Raw genomic sequence first — 23875 nt, 5'->3', positions numbered from 1 at the left:
ATTAATTAAACCTGAGTAGGGGTCATGGGAACCTCTGATTTGTACCCAAGTCAAACAGATTACAAAATCAATAGACAAAAATCAGTTGTATTTCTATACACTAACAAGAAACTATCAGAAAGATAAATTAAGAAAACAATCCCATTTACAATAGCATCAAAAAACAAAATACTTAGAAACAGATTTAACCAAGGAGGTGAAAGATGAGTACACTGAAAACCATAAAACATTAATGAAAAACACTGAAGAAGACACAAATAAATGGCAGGATGTTTTGTGTTTGTGGACTGGAAGAATTAATATTTTTAAAATGTCTTATACTACCCAAAGTGATTTATATATTAAATGCAATTCCTGTCCAAATTCCACTGGCATTTTTTGCACAGAAGTAGAATAAATAATCCTAAAATTTGTATAGAATCACAAGAGACCTCAAAGAGCTAAAGCAATTTTGAAAAGGAAATAGTAACACTTGTAGAACATAGTAAGCTCTCAGACATTGGACAATAATGTTTTGGATTTGACACAAAAAGCAAAGGCAACAAAACCAAAATTAACAAGCGGGACTACATCAAACTAAAAAGTTTCTGGACAGCAAAGGAAACCATCAGCAAAATGAAAAGGGAATCTATAGAATGGGAGAAAATATTTGCAAACCATATATCTGATGAGTCAATATTCAAATATACAAGGAATTCATACAACTCAATAACATAAATAATCCAATTTTAAAAGGACTTGAATAGACATTTTTCCAAAAAAAGACATACAAATGGCCGACAGGTACATGAAATGGCTCACAATCGCTCATCATCAGGGAAATGCAAATCAAAACCATAATGACGTATCATCTCATACCTGTTAGAATAGCTGTTTTCAAGGAGGCAAGAAACAAGTATTGGCAAGAATGTGGAGGAAAGGAAACACTTGTGCACTGCTGGTGGGAATGTAAATTGGTGCAGCCACTATGGAAAACAATGTGGAGTTTCCTCAAAAAATTAAAAATATAACTACAATATGATCCTGCAATTCCATTTCTGGCTATATATCTGAAGGCAATGAAAACACTCTCAAAGAGATATCTGCACTCCTATATTCATCACAGCATTATTCACAACAGCCAAGGTATGGAAACAATATAAATGTCAATCAACAGATAAATGGCTAAAGATGTGTCATCACACACACACACACACACACACACACACACACACACACACACAGAGGAATACTACCCAGCCATGCAACATGGGTGGACCTTGAGGGCATCATGTGAAGTAAAACAGGTCAGACACAGAAAGGCAAATACTGGATGATCTTATATATATGTGGACTCTAAAAAAGCCAAATTCATAGAAACAGAGAGTAGAAGGGTGGTTTCCGGGGATGGAGGTGGGGGAAATAAGAAAAGGGAGAGGCTGGTAAAAGGGTAGAAACTTTCAGTTAAAAGATAAATAAGGTCTGTGGGCCTAATGTATAACATTATGGCTATAGTTGATAACATTATATTGCACAATGGAAATTTGCTAAGAGAGTAGAACCTAAGTGTTCTCACCAACATAGTAAGTAAATAAGGTAAATATGTGAAATGAGTAAAAGGTGGTAATCATTTCACAATGTAAACATATATTAAATCTTCACATTGTAGACTTAAATACATTATTTTGTCAAAAAAGACAAACTTGCAGGCATATGGATAATTGCTCTGCTATAACTAGAAGCCCATGGTGGCTTATAGGCTTCCACATAGCTGTGAGAGAAATGAGAAAAAAAATGAAAAGAATGGCTACCTAGGAGTTAAAACTATACCAAAAGAAAGGCCACAAATATGCATGATCCTCCACATTTAGTACCTTATGAGAACATAGGAGCTACATTTTTGGTTCTCTCAAGCTTGCAGCAGTATAATTCAATTAAGTGAGTTCAGAGTTTAACTTACCTTTTTTTGTGCTCTAGCCTCAAACCCCTAATTTCATGTGAAATTGTCTTCTGTGTCATTTGAGAAAACTTGATGTCTTTCTTGTTGTCAATATGTCTCGATGGCAAGTTGGTTGCAAGAGAATTACAGCCTTCATCTGATAAATCGCTATTTTCTTCTGCCTGGGGAGTAACCAAGAGCCACAGTCAACCATGTTCTCTTTGCACAGGTAAGTTCAGTATGAACTTCTGGGTCAAATAATTCATTGTAGATAAATATTTTCTCTAAAGTGATGCTACCAGACAGAATTTTGTTGAAAAGGATTTAATTATCAGTGCATTAGTTCAGATTAGGTACATGTTCTAAATGTCACCAACTATCCTTAGTGCATTATGCAGCTATAAAATGCCGAGCATTCGTGAACATACCTAACGGTTGTGGAATCTAGTTCTTAAGGCATCTTTAAACTTACTTCATTAAATTAAAAACTCTTCTCCATGAACATAAGGGAAGGGAAGTGAAAATAATATAAAAACAGGGAGGGGGACGAAACATAAGAGACTCTTAAATATGGAGAACAAACAGAGGGTTACTGGAGGGGTTGTGGGAGGGGAGATGGGTTAAATGGGTAAGGGGCATTAAGGAGTCTCCTCCTGAAATCACTATTGCACTATATGCTAACTAACTTGGATGCAAATTAAAAATATATAAAGTAAAATTTAAAAAAATAATTAAAAAGAAATAAAAACTCTTCTCTACATCCACTATCAAGAGGATGAGAAGACAAGCCACAGACTGAGAGTAAATACTTAGAAAAGACATATCTGATAATGGGCTTTACTCAAAGTACTGTTATTCTGTATATTCAAAAATATATACAAAGAACTCTTAACAATAAGAAAAAGCACATCCCAACTTAAAAATGGGCAAAAGATCTTAACAAAGAAGACGTGCAGATGGCAAACAAGCAAATGAAAAGATCATTTGCTCAACATCATGTCAATAGGAAAGTGCAAATTAAAACATCAAGATACCACTACACATCTGTTAAAATGGCCAAATCCAAAATACTGACAAAACCAAATGCTGGCAAGGATGTGGAGCAAGAGGAACTCTTATTCATTGCTGGTGGGAATGCAAAATGGTACAACCACTTTGAAAGACAGTACTAAACACACTTATACCATATTTTGCAGCAATTACACCTTACTGGTATTTACCAAAGGAGTAGAAAACATATATCCACACAAAAACCTGCACACAGACGTTTAAAACAGCTTTATTCAGAATTGCCAAAACTTGGGGAAAAAAACAGTGCCCTTCAGCAGATGAATGGCAGTAGATTCAGTACATGAACTGTGGTACATCTAGAAAATGGAATACTATCTGGCACTAAAAAGAAAGGAACTATCAAGCCATGAAAAGACATGGAGGAAACTTAAATACATATTGCTAAGTAAAATAAGCCCATCTGCAAAGGCTACATACTATATGATTCCAACTATACGACATTCTGAATAGGTTAAACTATGAAGACTACAGAGACCAGCGGTAGTCAGTGGAGGAGGGAGAAAACGAATAAGCAGAGCACAGAAGATACGTAGGGCAGTGAAACTATTCTATATACTATAATAATGGCTACATGTCACTATACATTTGTCCAAACTCACAGAGTGCACAATACTGAATCAACCCCAATGTAAAGTATGGACTTTGGGTGATAAAGATATGTCCGTGTAGGTTTATTGATTGTAACAAATGTACCACGGTGGTGTAGGATGTTGATAGTGGAGGAGGCTGCACATGTATAGAGGCAGGGAGTATATGGGAACTCCCCACTCAACTTTGCTGTGAATCTAAAACTGCTCTAAAAAATAAAAGTCTATCGAGAAAAAAAATAAAGCAGCTATATTTCTTCTAAACAGACACCTCCCCCTCCAAAAAAGAACTAGGGCCTACGAGCAATGAACATGTTTAGAAAAAGAGGAATGAAGTGAGAAATATACTCTTTTGAAATGCGGCTGTTTGCAGATCATCTGGGTAGCTCAGTGGGTTAAGCATCCAGCTCTTGGTTTCAGCTTAGGACATGATCTCACAGTTCATGAGTTCGAGCCCTGCATCGGGCTCTTTGCTGACAGTGCAGAGCCTGCTTGGGATTCTCTCTCTCCTTCTCTCTCTCTGCCCCTCCACTGTTCATCCTCACTTTCTCTCTCTCTCTCTCTCTCAAAAATAAAGAAACTTAAAAAAAAAAAAAAATGGCTGCTTGCTTAAAACAACAGGACTGCATGTAGCTGATCAAAGGTATATTAGTTTTTAACCCCTGAACAAATTACAAAGGCCATGTATAAAGCAGATCACTAAGGGAGTTTAGAGAATCTCTATCTCTACACAAAATGTAAATTAAGGGAACTATTTCAGTGACTTTTAGGGTCTGCGTACATTCATCTTACAACAGAGGCACACCTTTAACAACCTGCTTCAAAAAGGCAATCTGATTTGCTGCCCTAATATTTATTAGGAATGATGAAAAGTTTCCTAGAGATGTTGAGAAAAATGACTCAAAACAGAAACCAGGAAAATAAAAGGAGGAAGATCTAAAAAGACAGAGAGGCACAAAAACCTGTTATCAAAGACCAGATGAACAGAAGCAGTCAAATAGTGAACAGAAACTTTGATGATACAGAAAAGGAAGAAAATAATCTCTGAAATTCTGTGGTTAAAGGTGAACCGTCTATGAAGTATAAACTACACAGCCTAAGGAAGACAAACTGGTATGATATATTAATGCTGTTAATTATTTTAACTTTTAAGAATCAGCTCTTCCAAATCAGCTCATGAGGATACAATCAACTATTAGGTATAAAAAAGTGGAACAGGTTAGTAGACATATCACACTTCTTGGCACTTAGCAAGAAGCCTTGAAATTGTTTTTTGTTTTTTTTTTGCGGGGGTGGGGGGGCGCCTGAGTGGCTCAGTTGGTTAAACATCTGACTTTTGTTTTTAATTTTTTTAATGTTTATTTATTTTTGAGAGAAAAAGAGACACAGATGAGTGGGAGAGAGGCAGAGAGAGAGGAAGACACAGAATCCAAAGCAGGCTCCAGGCTCTGAGCTGTCAGCACATAGCCCGTCGTGGGGCTTGAACCCAAGAACCATGAGATCATGATCTGAACCAAAGATGGATGCTTAACCGACTGAGCTGCCCAGGTGCCCCTAACTTTTGATTTCAGCTCAGGTCATGATCTCACAGTTTGTGAGATCCAGCCTCACACCACGCTGTCTGCTGACAGCACAGAGCCTGCTTGGGATCCTCTCTCTACTTCTCTCTGCCCCTCTCCCACTCATGTTCTCTCTAGTGCACATGTGCTCTCTCTCAAAATAAATAAATAAACGTTAAAAACATTTTTTTTTATTTCTTTCGGATTACAGTATAGGTACATGTCATATGGTAGCACCAGATCCATTGAAAGCATATATTTAAAAGGTTAAGACTCTCAGTTGACAATGTTGAATTTTTCCTGAGCCTTGTGCTCCTGGAAAACAGTGAAGATTAAAGGAATCCCTTCACCCTTTTGTGTTCTGAAAAATGGCTTGCTGCAAGGAATCACCCTTCTCCCCCATAAGCTTTAGATAAAACTCACAGATGCCACCCTTGTTTACCTATGACAAGGCCAAATATCTTCAAAATTCCTTTTCTTTGCTCTATGAAATGATTTGCTAAACTGTTTTAACCCCACTGATTAATTAGAACAAAAGGATTATTAGCCAAAATGTGGTTAAGCTTTCCTCCTTCCTCCAGGCCCCTAAAATATTCTCTGATCTGTTTATCTCATCATGCCACTCTTTCATCCCACTTCCCCAAATCCAGTTCCTAGCCTTGTTGACTCCTCTCCATGAAAGAAAAGCCATTTTTGCCTAGCCCTTGAGCTCCTTGAAGATCTTATGGTCACAGCCTTCCCTCTCCTATTTCAATAAATAGTCCCTTTCCTCCCTTGGAATAATCCTTTCGAATAAAGTCTCTCCTTACTAAGTCCGGGTTTGTTTTTTGTTTGACACAATACTGGCCAATGGATAAGAACATCTCCTGAATCACAGGGGAGAAGGCTAGAGACACTTGGTATCTTTTAGATTACCTTCTGGTTAGACTCCCACATCATTAATTATGTTACCTACAACCATTTATGTAGGTTTAAATCCTTTATTCTCCTAAAAAATTATCCCAGTCCCCTACCCCGCAAAATACTCTCAACATACACCACAGACCTCTTGATATTGCTGGCATGAAAGTTCATTATATGCCCACTAAAAGAACTCAAAACTCACCTTAGTTATTAAAAGATCCTATAATTATATTGCTCTATGAATCTGCTTACTGATTATGGGTGTGAGATAAATATAAACTAATTTTTTAATGTAAACTATTTTTAAAGAAGAAGAAGAAGAAGAAGAAGCAGCAGCAGCAGCCTTTAGAAACTATTTTTTTTTTTTAATTTTTTTTCAACGTTTTTTATTTATTTTTGGGACAGAGAGAGACAGAGCATGAACGGGGGAGGGGCAGAGAGAGAGGGAGACACAGAATCGGAAACAGGCTCCAGGCTCCGAGCCATCAGCCCAGAGCCTGACGCGGGGCTCGAACTCACGGACCGCGAGATCGTGACCTGGCTGAAGTCGGACGCTTAACCGACTGCGCCACCCAGGCGCCCCTAGAAACTATTTTTGAAAAAAAATACCTGGCAGAATAAAGGTACTTTACTTTCCATTTTTCAGTTTAGAGATAAATTTGGCCCTTGAGGACTCAAAGGTCTTGATGAACAAGTATGAATGAGCACAAAAGGATTTCCTGCCAAAAAAAAAAAAGATAAGAAAAAAATCATATGCCTGCTTAAGAGACTTAATTACATTTACCTACCTAGTTATCCCTGTAATGTAACACAGTATACTACCAAATAGATATTCCCCTAGCCATATATGTGTACAAAAACTAGAAAAAGCAGTTAGTAGATTGTAATTCGCAGGAGATCACACCGTCCCTTAATTTTACCTTTTGTGGTATAAGAAGTAGAGAAATCCAAAACAAATGACATAAAAGGCAGAGAAATCCAGTTATATTTATTTATTCAAATAAACCCAGAGAAACAGAACTACTAACATAGCAGCAATTCCCAATGTTATTAAATGCTTACTATATACTAGACATTATGATGAACACTTTAACATAAATTATTTCATTTATTCCTTACAGATATTTTTTTAAGGAATTATCATTATCTTTATTTTACAGATGAGGAAAATAAAGACTCAGATCAAGTTGTCCAAGATTAAACCGCCAACAAATAGCGGAGTCAGAATTTGAAGTCAGACAGCCTAACTCAAGAGCCATGGTCTTCAGCACCCTATAACATCGCCTCTCAAAAAAATACTATTGTAAACAAAAGATGCCTTAGCCTGTTTTAAATCAAAGACTTCCACATCACATACCAACCAATTTTCAAAATTCCTCGCATTTTCACAGGTTTTTTTTACTTATATCTGAGTTACAGTGGATGTGCTATTTATTACATTGCTAGTTATATTACATTGTTACAATTTTCAGGGTCATTTTCATACCATGAAGTTTTACTGCAAGTATTAATATTCTTAACAGAGATAGGACTTTAAAATCACTTACTTCTGAAATGTTATACTAATTACTGCTGAATGTGGTATGTCCAACATTCCTGGAATTCAAACCATGTTAAAAATCAAATGAAACCTTGTGACAAATAGCCATCTCAGAAGACATTAGGTGGCTATGCAGATTTCCCCAGCAACCCACTCGATGTAACCTCTTCGAGGTCTTCTCTAATGAGCTCAATCTTTACTTAGCAACTATTTGGTATAGTATGGTCTCCACCATTGTTACTGTCTTCACTATTCAACTGGCATTAATCATTTGCCTTTTATTTTTATTTGCCACATATACATCTCCTATATCAACTATAACTTATATTTCATGGATGGACTGAAAGAATGGATTGGTATCTTATCATTCTTTGAATTATTTCTCACAATAACAAGCACAATGCTATATGTATAAAACAAAGGAAGAAAAGAAAGAAAGGAGGGGGAAGAGAGGGAGGAGGGAAGAAAGAAAGGAAAGGAAAGGAAAGGAAAGAAGGCATGTCTTCCTTATGGCGCTTACTCACCAACAGCTTCTTAAGTTATCAAAGTACCTAATTTATTTAAAAAAACCATGAAAGGAGGAATTGTTTCATAATTTTTTGACCTATCAAAAAGTTGACTGGTTTTAATCTGCTGGATGAATCAAATACTACATAACCCTCTCCAAGCTAAGAGAAAAAATAGTACAGGAAGTCCCTTCCCCATAAATCTGACAAAAGATGTCTCGAGTCTTTCAATCCTATGATACATATATGAACTTGCAAGGACAAACCAAGAGAAATGAACTTGTATTTCTCTTGTCCAATCTATCCGTTCGTCTCTCCATCCATGAATTCAACACATATATACTGCATGCTTACTATGTACTAAGCTCTCCTCCAGGCTGAAAACAGAGACAACAGGGATACAGCAGTGAAAAAACAGGAAAAAATAAATCCTGTTTATTTATCCAGCTCCTCATGGAGCTTACATCCTAGTCAAGGAGAGACAATAAAATAGATAAATAAGAAAAATATGTAGTATGTTAATCTGTGATAAGTACTAAAGGGGAAAAAAATGTAAAGTAGGGAAAAAAGTGAAGTACGATGTTAAGGAAGAGAAGCAGGGAACAGATAAGGTAGCCAAGAAAGACCTTACTGAGAGGGAGACTTGTGCATACAGATCTGAAGGAATGAAAGTAGGAAGCCAATGAATATCTTAGGGGACAGCATTTCAGCCAGAGAAAAGCAAGTACCTAGGCTCAGAAGTAAGAAGGAGCTTCACTGTTCAAGGAACAGTGGGAAAGCCCATAAAGCTGAAACAGAAAAAGCAAAGTGAAAGAAGTGGGGATCAGAGGGGTCAAGGAAGGGGGGCAGAAATAGAGGGCCCTTAAATCATTGTAAAAACTTTGGCTTGTGCTCTGAGATGGGAAGCCGTGAGACCGTTTTGAGAAGGGAGATGACATGATGTAAAGTCCTTTCTGAAAGGATCACTCTAGTCGTCACAAAGAGGATAACCAGGTGGGGCTAGATTCCTAAAAGCCAAGTGGAAAAAAGTACTCCAAAAGAAGAATGAGTAATTGCCTGGGTGGTTCAGTTGGTTAAGGGTCTGACTCTCTTTTTTTTTTTTTTTTTTTAATTTTTTTTAACCTTTTTATTTATTTTTGAGACAGAGAGAGATAGAGCATGAACTGGGGAGGAGCAGAGAGAGAGGGAGACACAGAATCTGAAACAGGCTCCAGGCTCTGAGCTGTCAGCACAGAGCCCGACGCGGGGCTCAAACTCACAGACCGTGAGATCGTGACCTGAACCGAAGTCGGGTGCCCAACCGACCGAGCCACACAGGCGCCCCTAAGGGTCTGACTCTTGATTTCAGCTCAGGTCATGATCTCAAGGTTCATGAGGTCCAGCCCCTCATCAGGCTCTGCACTGACAGTGCAGAGCCTGCTTGGGATTCTCTCTTTCCCTCTCTCTCTGCCCCTACCCTGCCCTCTCTCTCTCTCTCTCAAAATAAATTTCAAAAAAAAAAAGAAGAATGAGTAATCAGCTGTGACAAACACTGCCAACAGGTGAAGTGAGAGGAGTACTGAATGGCTGATTAGGTTTTCCAACATGGAGGACACCAACGACCCCAAGAGGAGCCATTTGGGTAGTATGGTAAGGAAATAATGTCCTTGGAGTGAGTTCAAGAGAGAACGGAGGAGAGAAAACAGAGACAAACAGAAGAGAGGACTCTTTCAAAGAGTATGCTTTAAAGGGGAAAAGAAATGAGGTAGCAGCTCAGGGGCAAAGGGGTTACGAGGGTTGAAGATGGGGGAAAATAAAGGCATGTTCATACGCTGATTAGAATAATCTAGTAGAGAAGCAAAAATTGATCACACTGGAGGGGAGAATTACTGAAACAATATTCTCAAGTAGGATAAAGGAGATGAGATTTAGGGCACAAGGGCAGGGTCTGTCCTTAGCTGAGAATATACTTACAATAATAGGAGACATGACAGAGTAATTGGGCTTAATTACATGAAGACCAAGTAAGTAGATGTGGTTGTAGAGGCTTGTGAAAATCATCTGATTGCTGTGAGTTTTCTTTTATTATTTAATATCTATATTATATATATAAACTTTTATTTTAAGATGGAAATCATCTGATTGCTGAGTTCTCTTTTATTATTTGATATATAGATAAGCTTTTATTATTTCATATATATATATATGCTTTTAAGTAGGCTCCACAACCCTGAGATCAAGACTCATATGCTTTACTGACTGAGCCAGCCAGCTGCTCTCGATTGCTTTAGTTTTCTTAGTGAAGCAGGAAGCAGCATAATCAACTGAGAACAAGGATGTGAGAGAAGATGCTAGAGGTTTGAGGACAAAGGTATTGTTATAGAACAGTCATCTAGGAGAATGGGAGAATTAATAGCCCAGGGGTACCTGATAAAGTTGCTGGGCAGCCTCAAGGGTCCCTTGAGGAAAGGACAGTGAATTTAAAGTGAAACCAGGAAGCATGGTTGTGGTTTTTTTCTCTAGCTGTGTTCAATGCAGAGATCTAGATTTAATCTAAGATTATGATTTAGCCAAGAAAGTAAAATGAACTGAAAATGTGATAAGGAAACTGGGGGGCAATGCAAGGGAATGGTTTTAATTATCGACCATGTAACAAACGGAGTAGGTGGGGGGGGGGGGAAATAAGTATGAGAGACGGTGAGTGACATCTAAAAAAAAAAAAAAAAAAAAGGTAGACTGAAGATCCTGGTGGGGTCCAAGGATTATTAGAGTCAGAGTGAGCCTGAAAGACAGGAATGTGATGGTTGGAGAATGGCACACACAGTATTCCCCCACCTTATGCATGGAGACCTGTTCACAGATCCCCGATGGAAGCCTCAAACTACAGAGTACCAAACCCAGAATATATTGTTTTTACCTAAACACAAATACCTACAATAAAGTTTAATTTCCAAATAAGGCACAGTAAGAAATTAGCAATAATAAATTAATTGAGAATTAATTTTTCATACTGAGAATACGAAAAAGGGAACAAGTGACTGAGGAAAGGTTAAATAATTGTAGGAAGACAGGAACTGAGAGATCAGAGTACTGGAAGGATCATCTACATGAATGCTAAAGTCATAAGAATCATGACAGGAGTACAGTTAGAGCAGCAGAAAGCCAGGAGCTGAAATTTAACTAAAGCAACAAGGAGTGGCAGTGGGTGGTATAATCTGATAACGCGAGATGCAAAACTGAGCATTTTGAAAATGGAACGAAGAAATGTCTGGAAGCACCTATGAGAATCAAGAAGGGGTCATCTACTCACCCTCTAGTCCCGGTAGTACTAGGAGAGCGAGAGAGAAAACCACCACCACCAGCCATACGTATGTTCTGCCCACCACATTCCCAGATACACAGTCTTTTCTCATTTTCCCTTACATCTCGGTGGTCACTATCTGATTCATCAAAAACTCCCAAAAAGAAGGAAATTCAAAACCGTCTGATACATCACAAGTATTTTTTAAAGTATCATGACTGATTCAGTCCCCATGTAGATCAAACTATCATATTATTATTAAAGGGTTTTCCATTCCTTGGCAGAGTATAGAATTTTCAAAATTTTATAATTTAATACATACATTAAAATTAGGGGAGGAAGACATACAGATGGCCAACAGACACATGAAAAGATGCTCAACATCACTCATCATCAGGGAAATACAGATCAAAAGCACAATGAGATATCACATCACACCTGTCAGAATGGCTAAATTCAAAAACACAAGAAACAAATGTTAGTGAGGATATAGAGAAAAAGGAATCCTTGTGCACTGTTGGTGGGAATGCAAGTTGGTGCAGCCACTATGGAAAACAGTATGGAGGTTCCTTAAAAAGTTAAAAGTAGAATTACCATATGATCCAGTATCAGACGATTCGATATTTACCGAAAGAATACAAAAACAGTAATTCAAAAAGATATATGGGGGTACCTGGGCGGCTCAGTCAGTTAAGCAACCAATTTGGTTCAGGTCATGGTCTCGTGGTTTGTGGGTTCAAGCTCCACATTGATTGGTCTCTGTACTGACAGCTCAGACCCTGGAGCCTGCTTCAGATTCTGTGTCTCCCTTTCTCTCTGCCCCTCCCCTGCTTGCGCTCAGTCTCTCTCTCTCAAAAATAAACATTAAATTTTTTTTAAAACTATATGCACCCCTATGTTTACTGCAGCATTATCTACAATAGCCAAATTTTGGAAGCAGCTCAAGTGTTAGCAGCCCATCTATCCATTGATAGATGAATGGATAAAGGGGTGGTATACATACACACACACACACACACACATGCACACACATTGGAATATTACTCAGCCATAAAAAAGAATGAATAATCTTACCATTTGCAACAGCACGGATGGAGCTAGACAGTATAATGCTAAGTGAAATGTGTCAGAAAAGACAAATACCACAAGATTTCACTCATATGTTATGAAACAAAGGGAAAAAAAGGGACAAACCAAGAAACACTCTTAACTATAGAAAATAAACTAATGGTTACAAGAGGGGAGGTGGGTGGAGAATGGGTCAAATAGCTGAAGGGATTAAGAGTACACTTATGATGAGCACTAAGTAATGTATACAATTGCTGAATATTGTACACCTAAAACTAACACTTTATGTTAACTATATTGAAATTCAAATAAACAAACTTTAAAAGCCGTAAATGAAGTCGGGGAGGAGTGCTTATTGTTACATGAAATCATAGAATCCACAACAGAGCTAGGATGATTTCAGAAATCTTTCTGGTCAGGGGTGCCTGAGTGGCTCAGTGGGTTAAGCTTCTGACTTCAGCTCAGCTCATGATCTTACGGCGCGGGGGGTTTCGAGCCCCACATCGGGCTCTGTGCTGACAATTCAGAGTCTGGGGGCTGCTGCAGATTCTGTGTCTTCCTCTCTCTCTGCCCCTGCCGCACTTGTACTCTCTCTCTCAAAAATAAACAAACATTTAAAAAAAAGAAATCTTTCTGGTCTAATACCTTAATTATATATAAGGAAGCTGATACACAGAAAGATTGTGATTTGCTCACACAACGTACACAAAATAGTAGCAAAATTCAGGTCCCTGACTCCCAAATCCAGGGATACTTTCACTAAATTTACACTGCTGCTTAGTAAACCCAGAGGCACAGCTAGGCAGAAATATGGAGAATCTAACTTTATTTTGTTTTTAGCGCTCTGATGTTTGCACTGCGCTTTCACAACTGCACTTTCTCACTTGCTGAGTTACCACCACCTCCACATCTGCTTCCCTCCCATCACCCACCACTTCTGCAAAGTACTTTCTACTCTTTCCATTTGGGTTCCCTTCCAAACCGCCCCCTCACTTCCTCCCTCACTTCCCTTGCAGCGATGACCGCAAACGTCCATTAACAGCAACTGCAGACACCTCTTCACCGCACCTGTTGCCCTTAACGTTCACACATGACCGGCACCACCCCCAACTGCCACCTTTAACAATACTGACTGAACTTCCACTTCATGGAAGAACCTGTGCTGTGGAACATTCCAACAGGCCCTGCTCGTTTAGCCTTCTGGCGAAGAAAGTGAGTAGACCTGTGAACACGTTAAACCACTCACCAGATGAAAACAAGTGCTCTACTAGAGGTCTGAGGGTTTGCTCAAGAAGCAGGGAAGCGTCCCAGCCACCATGACCTCCACCCTTCTAGAACCACCACCATTTCCGAGGCACCACGGGATCCAGCCGCGTCTGCCCCTTTAGTGCCCGACCCGCCCAGTCACATCGCTGCCCCTTCTGGAACCTTCGTCCATCTCCGTAATTGTTCTACTTTGTCCCTCGCACCGGGTGGCACGCTCCTCGGCAAGTCTTGCCTCTCCACCTGTGTCCCCCCGGGGGGCGGGGGGGGTCCCACCGTGAACCCCCTCGGGCTCCCAAGGGTGTCCCCCTCCTCCCGCCTCACGGGCCGAGGCCCTAGCCCAACGGGATCCGAAGGTCCTAGCTGCAGGCCGCTCAGCCCCCCGCGTAGCCCGGCGCTCTCGCTGCGCCGCCTTCCCGGGCCCCCACGCGACGAAGCCCCGCCCCCAGGTCACCTGACCGAGGCCGACGCTCCGCCCACTGAGAGGCCCGCGCTGGAAGAGCGCGGGACCCAGGGCACGGCCACCGCCACCGCCTCCACCACCGCGCAGGGGCTCCGGGGCAGCGGGGAGCGGCTGAGCTCGCCGCCGCCTCCGCGCCGACTGGACGGCGCTGCGGCCCCGCGGCTCCACCCCACCTCACAAGGGCCTGTGACCTCACCTGGCCCCGCTCGGCGGCCCAGACGCGAGCTCCTCCCCGCGCGCTGTCCTCCCGGTACCTGGATTTCGCCGTCCATCCCGCACTCCCTACCCTTCCTGCAGCTGTCTTCGTTCCCTGGTGCAGTGTCCCGCCCCAGTCTGACATCTTTTCAGGATTATCCTGTATCCATCCTTTGAATACTTCCCGCCCTGCCTTCGAAAACATTCCATCCTTCTTGGTTTCTACCGCTCTGTACCGGACAACAGCGCAGAGCTCTTTGTCCCGACACTTTGCTGAAATCTGTTCCAGGCTGCCCTTCAGAGGACTAACGCTCACTTTGGGAAGAGATGCTTTGTGTTTCTTCGAAGATCAATTTCTTGTGTGTGTGCGTGCTGCAGATGAAATGTTACTGGTAAAAGACAACAAAGCGATTTTTCACGGCTTGCCCCAAATATTATGTCGCTAAAACGTTGTACGAATCCAAGACAGTGAAATTAATCATTTTTAAGGTTTTTGCTACACTAGAGTCGTAAATGTTCTGTCAAGCGGAGAGCGTTTTGCAAATATTTTCCCCCTAAAGCTCATGATTTGAGGTGTAAAGGTAGATTTTCAAAAAGGTAAAATTCACATTGATTGAGCCAACCTGAGCTCTCCGTTGTTAACGTTGTGGTGAGCAGCGTGGGCTTTAGAGCTGGATCTATGCAAATTCAATTATTGAGTCAATTATCCTAATTATTTACTGTATGCAGTGGGGCAAACTAAGCTCTCTAAGCCTCAGTTTTCTCATTCGTTCAGAATTGTGATAATTCAAAAATGTTTATGCAGTGCTCAAAAAATGTTAAAACATTTAATTACTTCAGAGATACTTGTGCCCATTTATATCTCAAATCCTGTTGTGTAGGCATTCTTTAGTATTCTTTAGTATTTTTAGTATTCTTTAGTATTTTAACATGTACGTGTTTTATCTCCCTAAACAGTCTGTAAGTAATGAGTGCTGAGACCATGTCTTTTATTTTTGTAAACACCCCACCCTCCATTCCCTACTTCCCCACCTACCCACACACACTGTTTACAGTCCACCTCTGTTAATGAGCTGAGCCCATTTTCCATCTATTCATAAGACATCAACTTCTAACGTGTAAGGATTATAATGGTTTCAGTCTGTCTGATCACCAGATTGTGGACGCTTCACAATCTTGAGCACTTGTAGTTTGTTAGTACTGAGTCTATTGATGAGTTACTGTATTAGTTTCAGAGACGCTCCCCAAATAGCACCAAGAGTATAGTAGTTAGGATAATCCCTAAATAACAGTGGCCTAAGCAAGATAGAATTTTATTTCTCACATTCAAGAGGTTCAGAGATGGTCACTCAAGGGTGAATATTGCTAACCATAGTTGCAAGGACACAGTCTTCTATTTTACTGCTCCACTGGCATTTTTTCCAGTGGTGGCTTAAGGGAGATATCACAGGCAAAAGACTGTCAAAAGATTTTAAGGTTATGCTTCTTGGATCCTCTCATTCAAATAATATGGCTTCTAAGAAGCTTAAGGCTTTTGTCCTTCTGCAGAAGCCCGAGGTAGCAAAAGATTTAGCTCAAAGATATTTATGGGTAGGGCTTTTATTTTATGGGACTGAAACCCAATTAAGATTTGCAGGAGATTCATAATTTTTTTTAAAGAGTATTGTAATTGTCAGAAACACTGCCAGCTTGGGCTGAAGGAGTCAGAGCATGAAAAGGAAAGAGGTCTTTGGACCCTCAAGCTCTATAAGCAGGAAGCAGGCTGAGAAAACTATTTCCATGTAAATATATGCTACCTTTAATGGAATAAAGATGGCTTAAAGGGTAAAACCAAAAGCCTAGAAGATAGAATGAAAATCCATGGAGAATTATTCCCAGGCCTTTCATATGGAACTGCCAGCCTATACCCAAGTGACTTTCAGAACTGCTATGGACTGGGGGGCTTCTGCAAACCTGTTTTCTGCCCCTTGAAACTGGAATGCCTCCCTATCTGTCCTGCCATTTTAATTGGTTGTTGCAGGAAGAGAGCATATAGCTTTTTCCTTTAGTTCACAGGACTTCAGATTAAGAGGCACTATACTCAAGTAGCCAAATGTAAGGAACTATATCCAAGAAGACTCCTCTGCCCCAGGACCTATTTAGAGGACAAGACTCTGGACTTCCAATGAATGCTATAATGAGATAAGACCGGGGGGTCCTTGGGAAGGGGGAGCACTTGTTGCAAGTGAGGGAACTAGGAATAAGTAGTGACCAGAGGGTGGACTGTGGCAGTTTTGAACTATGTCCACAAGTTCTTTGGTGTATTAGTTTCTTGTTACTGTAACAACTTACCACAAACTTCAACAACAATGTATTACATTTCTGGAGGTCAGAAGTCCAAAATTGGCCTTACAAAGGCTGCATTTCTGGAGGCTCTAAGGGAAAATCTATTCCTTACTTTTTCCTGCTTCTAGAGGCTTCTGCATCCCTTGACTCGTGGCAACCTCACACTGACCTGTTTCCATCATTACATTTCCTATTCTCACTCTGACCCCCTTATGATTGTATTAAGGCTATTCACATAATCCATGAAATTTCCCTGTTTCTGCCCTTAATTACATCAGCAAAATTCTTTATTCCATGCCAGGTAACATATTCGCTGGTTCTGGGGATTAGAACATGGGTGCCTTTGGGAGAGGGGGATGGGCAGGGGCAACAATTTTATCTACCACGGCGCTCATACCTTCAAGAAGTGGCATCTAGGTTCATGAGTTCTAGCCCCGCGTCGGGCTCTGTGCTGACAGCTCAGAGCCTGGAGCCTGCTTCAGATTCTGTGTCTCCCTCTCTCTCTTTCTGCCCCTTCCCCACTCATACTCTGTCTCTGTCTCTCTCTCTCAAAGCGTAAACATTTAAAACAATTTTTAAAAAAAGTGGCATCTGGTCCACGCTTCTTGAATGTGGACTAGTTGTAGCGGGCTACTTAACAACGAATAGAGTATGGTGGAAATGCTGACATGACACGTACAAAACTACGTCACAAGAGATATTGCAGCTTCCTCCTGGCTCTCTCTTGGCTTCCGCACTTTGGGAGAAGCCAGCTAACATGCCGCAAAAACTGCAAGATCGTGTTTGTGGTTTTAAGCTGCTAAATCGTGGGGTAATTTATTATGCAGCAATAGATAACTACCACAATCCCTCAGGTCCCATCCTGATCCGTGAGGTCTGCTTAAGTTCTAGCTATTATCTCTACAGTCAGCCTACCTGAAGAAGGAAGGGGAGAGGGGAGGCATGCTCCCTTCTTAAATGGCACGCGATGGAAGTGGTATGAACCTCTTCCATTCACATCTGTCTACAAGATGGACAGGGCAGCCTAGCTGCGCAAGAAGCTTGGAGACATAGTATCTATTCCAGGCAGCCATGTGTCCAACTGGAAATTAGGAGATCTGACTTTATGTGAGAAGAGGAAAACACATAGGGGGGCACAATTAGCAACCTCTGTCACAATGGGGGATTATAAGGGTCAGGAGAAGCAAAGTTGAGCATAGATCCATTAACATTTTTCCTAACCAATCTCTTCATTGGCCACCGAATGATATTTACACACCCAGCACTGTGATCTCTCCAAAGAAATCATGCCAATTGTATGAGTCACAGGAAAACCCAACTAATAGAAAAAAAAAAAAAAAAAACCCACAATGAATTGCGAAATTTTTTTTTTCTTACAAAGCTCTTTTCAGGGACACTGATAAAGAACAATTTACTGTGGAGATTTTGCCTGAAGGCTGTTAAATCTCCTAAATGTTGCTTTCTAAATGCTTCTATTCTGTGAGCATTCTCCCGTGTATTGTCAGAAAATACACAGCTGATGGAAAATGTCTTCTCTGTGCAAAAGTTTAGAGAGACAGCACTATGGCAGCAATCGCAAGGAACACAATCATGTTAACTGACCTATAATTTTCTTTTCACATGCTAACTATTCTTGGATAGTCTCATTAAGTGGATTTTTAAAAAATTTTTTTAAGTTTATTTTTGTGAAAGAGAGCAAGTGGGGGAGGGGCAGAGAGAGAGAGGGGGAGAGAGAGAATCCCAAGCAGGCTCTGCACCATCAGCACAGAGCCCAATGTGGGGCTCAAACTCACAAACCGTGAGATCATGACCTAAGCCAAAACCAAGAGTCGGACACTTAACCGACTGGGCCATCCAGGCGCCCCTTAAAATTTAACAATATAGATAACCCCAATCACAAGCATTTAAAACTGCCTGTGTGCTTTAGTCAAACTACAAACTATCAGAAATAGATATTTCAAGAAATATGTTACAAAACCAAATAGAAATTATTTTTCAACAAGCATTAAATGGTTTTCTTGCACAGCATGTTACTGTTTCCTTACATCAGTGTGAAAAATGAAAATTATAGTTGCACTATAATTCCAAGGCAACTTGCTTGTAATTGATCCCAGTGGTCATTACATGGCTGTCACTATAGAGTTCAGACCACACAGGCCAAGAGTTAGGGGATTACAAATATGATTTGATATATAGCTTTTCATTTCATTTTCACATAAAGTCCTCCATTTTACCCAGATATGTAGTCATCAGTTACCATGAAGTAAATAAAACACAGTGTACCTACAAAATTTCACCATAAAAGGTCTCAGTGTGTGTTCACATAATCCTTTTATGACGTCATGCACTGTCATGTTTTTTAAAAATGCACGTTATTTAAGGAATGTAAGACCCAAAGGCAAAGATGATGAGTGTGCCATAAAGTACTTCAACCCCACACTGTCAATGCTCAATACATTTTAAATAGCAAAAAGTGAAGTTGCAAATTCTAGAGTCTTACCCTATAAAGTGATAATGCTAATAATTTCGATATTCATCCCATCTCCTGTGAATTAAAGGTTTTCTTAGATGCCTGCCAAGTATCCTGTTAGTTGGGTTTCTTTCCCTGTGATTTTGATCTAGTACTTCTTTTAGTTTTTCATGGGAATTTGTGGCTGTGAGGGAACCAGAAGCCTCTGATCACTTAATTTGGAAAATGGATCAAAAGTGGATTTTCATTTTGTGTGGGTAGATATTTGGTTCTCTTAATATACCCGCCAAGCTATATTCATAATCTTTTAGTAACTGAGATGATTTAACTGCAAACTTAGTAAGCCAGAAGGACAGGTAAGTGACTTCTTAAGTCAGTGGTTCTCAAACTTGAGTAAGCAGCAGAATCACAGGGAGGGCTTTGCTGAAACAGAACACTGGGCCCGGCCCCATCTCAGATTTTCTGAGTTAGTAGCCCTGGGGCGTGGCCTGTGCATTTTTATTCCTAACAACTTCCCAGGTGATATGGAGGCTGCTGGTCCTCAAACCACATTTTGAGACCCAATTCCTTAAATAAAAGTTGGGCATTTTTCCCCCTAAAGCTGGGCATTTAAATGATCCTGTCAATAATCTGCCATCAAGCCTTTATTGTACTGATTTATGCCTCCTGCAAACAAAACCTAGGCCAAACTGACAGTCTGTTCTATTGAGATTGCACAAGTTCCTAAAAAATCCCCAATTAAAAGACAAAAAACTCCAACTCTTAGAACAGCAATAACCTACTCAGTTTGAAAACATTATGAAAGTCTAAAGAAACGCTCTGGATTCTGGAGTAAACTTCAGTCCCCGTGGTGGTCATCATTTGGTTACATTTGGAAACAGGCTTGTTCTAAAATAATCATTTTTGAGGCGATGACATTTACTCTTTTCACCCAAAGAAAACAGAAATAACAACACAGGAAGAACTGGGCAGCCTTAGGTCAATTCTTTTTGGAAAGCACATTTAATTTACTGTTGCACAATTCAAACAGAGGGGGTGGTTAGGAAGTCAGGAAGGCACTTAAGTCATTTCAACCAGGAATACCTAACAAAGAGAGGGATCTTGAAATCATGGATGGTCTAGGAATATCTGAGAGAGAAAGAAGGGATTCGTTATGTGACAACTTGTCAGGAGCATCCCAAGCTTCCCATTACTATCCACACACCCTGAGACTGAACATAAATTCTCTCCAGATGAGCTGAGCACAAATAAATAACTTCTTTGGGCTGTGCTGATACCAAAATACTATTTAGATGTTCACCCTACGTGATGCCCAAACTGACTGCCATTTGCTGTCTTGCGAACGCAGCTACAGGTTCTCCCCGCATACAAAGAGTATTGGTCTTTTTTTTTTTAATCTTTATTTATTTTTGAGAGAGCGTGAACAGAGAAGGAACAGAGAGAGAGGGAGACACAGAATCCGAAGCAGGCTCCAGGCTCTGAGCTGTCAGCACAGAGACTGATGTGGGGCTGGAACTCACGAAATGCGAGTTCATGACCTCAGCCAAAGTCAAACACCTAACTGAACCACCCGGCGCCTTTTTAAAGCCTAGGAGTCTCCTTCCAGAAGCTCAGAGAAGAGTCCTACTGATTTTTTCATCCTTTAAATATATGTTCTTCCTCCTTTGATATAGTGTCTTCATATAAACCATCTTATCTAAAGAAAAGGTCCAACTACTGCTTTAATGGACTCTTGTCTCAGTAGCCAAAGGGTATAGTTAGGTTCTAAACTTCTTGGATTCATTATCGACCCTCCCCTCCCCCATTTACCCCTCTACTGTACTACCATCCCCTTCAGTAAAGAGTAATCCATGGGTGAGACAAGGCTCAGTCATTTGCCCTACTCCTAATTCCAAGGCTTATTCTCAGTGTTAACACACGAATACAGAATACACATTTCAGCTACTTCTTAATGGATTCCTCTCCCTTATATGTGGATGCAAACGTGTGCAAAGTGAGCTAAGGAATAATAAACTAAGTGGAGCTTAAGTGCTACATTAGGAAATGTGACTGCTAACAAACATTGGAGAAGGGGCTCTAGGAGAGGACAGAATGAGGCTTTTTCATTGAGAAAGGTGATGTGGAATGACATCTGCTCTTGCAAAAGCTGGTCTCTCAGATCTCCCAACTTAACAACAAAAAAAGTAGTATCAACATTTCATGGAATCTTGACTGTATGTCTGATGCCACAGTAAGTCCCAGCATCTCAGATTCTCAGTATGGAAAGACACCTTCCAGACTGGCTGGTCCAAACTATCATTTTTCAAACTAGAAAACTGAGCCCCGAAGGGAAGGAAGAGAGGCTTGCCTTAATTAAGGGTAAAGCTTCCTCAGCTGCAACAATGAGGCCAGGACTTACATTTTCTGATCGTCAGACCACTGTCTACAGCTCTTTCCTTTTTCTTGATGAATGGGGGGTGAGGGTGGTTGTTAATGTTTAGACCAATGTGAACACCAAGGAAGCAACTGCTAGGAGAAAAGAACCACTTGTACCCCTCCTGCTCAGAAATGGCCCAGCATGCCCGTGGGGCCATCCGCACAGGCTCCCAAGATGAGAGAGCCCCTACAGATCCAGCAAATGGGCAGCAACTCCCTATGAATGATGCCAGGTGGGAGGGTCTGTATCCATCCCAAGTCTATGTGGGGTTGTTTGTTTGTTTGTTTTTAAATATGCTCCTTCCTCCTCAAATAAAACTACAAAATATAATGCAAATGTGTTTCTGTACATGTTCCTTTAGATTAAGCAAGCCTCATCATAGTTTCAGGTGACCCAATGAGAAAAATAAAATAAAATTGCACTTGTGGCCTCTCAGATTAAAGACTGAGTTAAAATGAGGTTGCCCAGCCCGTAGGAGAATAGGCCACACACGCTGATACAACTGGCCCATCATTCTAAATGTGGCACATATGCCCAGCAGACTCAGAGACCCATGGGAATGATTCCTTCACAAGACAGCCAAGAGGTAGATAAGTGCAATCAGCCCCATGGATGGATGTAGCACACAGAAGCACCAGATTGGGTGTAGGGGCGGGGGGGTGCCTTGGACAAGGGGCAGAGGGCCTGAAGGGTGGGGCCAGATCTCTGGCTCTCATCACAGCACTCTCCCTGGGAGGAAAAGTGTCCGGTCATGAAAGAAATTCCCAGTATGTAGCAAATGTCTACAGCAGTGAGAGTGTGGACGTAGAAGGTAAAGAGGTGATGCTGGTCTAAGGGTAACACGCGTCCTCCAATCGAACTTCTAGGGTGGGGTGCCAAGGAGACAAATGTGAAGGGTGATGATTATGAACTGGGGGACTCTGGCACATTCATCCAGGCCATGCATGACCCCTGAGTGGCCTTCCCATCCTCACTCCCAACAGAATTGCTGGCAAGGGCTCCCCTTGTGAGAGAACCATACTGGATTGAGGGGATAGCAAAAGACATAGGCAACTCCAATGGCTCCTCTTGCTTCTGATTTCTCCTTCAGCCTGAGGGAAGGCAAAGGAGATCAAAGTCCAGATGACACGACAAGGCTGCAGAGCCCAGCATTTGCTATCAGAGCTGCTGAGCGTCGGACCCAAGAACCGTCAACTCAAGGCAGAGTCAAGGCCCCTTCCTCTGGAACGAGAGGCTCAGCCCTGCCCTTCTCTTCGGGAGAAATGGCCGGAAAAGGAAAGCTGGCTTCTCAGTGAGGTAATGAACAGTACCTGCTCAGCTACGTGGGTCACCCTAAGGTTAAGCAGGAAGGATCCCTGAAGGAGGCATTCTGCGGACAAAGGCTGAGGAGCTCCACGTGTCTGGACACACCTCAAGTTTTAAATTACACACTCCCCCACATGCAGCACACTCACGCGTACACACGCACAGAGACCCACACCTCCACATACTGACATTCTTGTAACCCACCCCACTCCCAGCCCCCGATCCTGCCCCACGGATTTCGTTCCCTGTAAACATGACAGCAGATGTGTCCACAATTCTGGGACAGCCTGACAGTGAACTGAGGATGACTGCTTGTCATTAAGTGCCCCGGTAGGTGATGTTGGTGAAGGTGGATGTGGCCTCTTTATACAGTGGGTTGTTGGCCTGCGGAGAGAACAGAAATGTGTCTTACAGTGAATTCCTCAATTCTTCCCTGCCCTCAATGATTACATTTCGCCTGAAGAGTTTACCCAAGACAACTTTCTCCGGGCTACACCATTCATGAATTGCTTAATGCTCATTGTAACCCCATATTCGCTCCTGAGATGGGAGTGGGTAGGAAATAAGAGGAGAGAGAAAGTGGAATGCCATTGTGCTGCTGTTTCGAAGGGGTTGAATTCAACCCATTACTTTTTGGTGATCCCCAAACACCTCAGTACCACTTGTAGCCAGTATCTATTTCCTGCTTCTCTCCTGAACTCTCTCTTTTGCCCTTCTCCAATTTTTTTTTTTCTTTTGTTGTGACCATGCTGGGGGATGCGGGCAGAGAGGAGAAATGTAGCAGGTGGTAGCTGAAACAGAGAGGATAGCTTTCACTCAAAATAATTTTAATTTGTTCTCATCTCATCCTTCCAAGCGCTACCCACTGTCATGTTAGCAGGAAAAAATAAGACCCTCACTGAGTTGCCCAAATTATTTTCTAACAAAAAGTGATAAATCCCATAAGATCTGGCCGTCTTTAGGAGTCCCATTTCAAGAAATACAACACATTCTCATGTGCCGCTGA

At 41.2% G+C, this 23875-nt stretch overlaps 3 protein-coding genes across 11 annotated transcripts in view; 1 reads left to right on the top strand and 2 right to left on the bottom strand.

The window, feature by feature from the left end:
- EFCAB13 (EF-hand calcium binding domain 13) overlaps positions 1 to 14231 on the bottom strand; it is a 168352-nt gene extending 154121 nt beyond the window's left edge. For 6 of the 9 annotated variants that reach the window (XM_049637547.1, XM_049637551.1, XM_049637553.1 and 3 more), the window contains exons 1-3: positions 11687 to 13718; positions 6648 to 6757; positions 1940 to 2100 (exon numbers count right to left, since the gene is read on the bottom strand). In XM_049637547.1, the coding sequence (XP_049493504.1) occupies positions 1940 to 2100; positions 6648 to 6677 (191 nt within the window). In that variant the 5' untranslated portion in view covers positions 6678 to 6757; positions 11687 to 13718. Of the gene's footprint in view, positions 1 to 1939; positions 2101 to 6647; positions 6758 to 11686; positions 13719 to 14149 lie in introns of those variants that run through there. The other 3 variants (XM_049637548.1, XM_049637549.1, XM_049637554.1) reach the window with 3 other exon arrangements.
- Positions 1 to 23875, top strand: part of CDC27 (cell division cycle 27) — an 803505-nt gene that overhangs the window by 612030 nt on the left and 167600 nt on the right. The gene's annotated exons all lie outside the window — the stretch shown is intronic.
- The window catches only part of ITGB3 (integrin subunit beta 3), a 54520-nt gene continuing 51141 nt past the window's right edge, over positions 20497 to 23875 (bottom strand). Inside the window, exon 15 of the mRNA XM_049637587.1 lies at positions 20497 to 23253. Coding sequence (XP_049493544.1) covers positions 23188 to 23253 — 66 coding nt within the window. The 3' untranslated portion in view covers positions 20497 to 23187. The remainder of the gene's footprint in view (positions 23254 to 23875) is intronic.

The sequence above is a fragment of the Panthera uncia genome, chromosome E1 (assembly GCF_023721935.1).
Source record: "Panthera uncia isolate 11264 chromosome E1, Puncia_PCG_1.0, whole genome shotgun sequence".
Classification (NCBI taxonomy): domain Eukaryota; kingdom Metazoa; phylum Chordata; class Mammalia; order Carnivora; family Felidae; genus Panthera; species Panthera uncia.
This window is presented reverse-complemented; position numbering and strand designations above follow the sequence as displayed.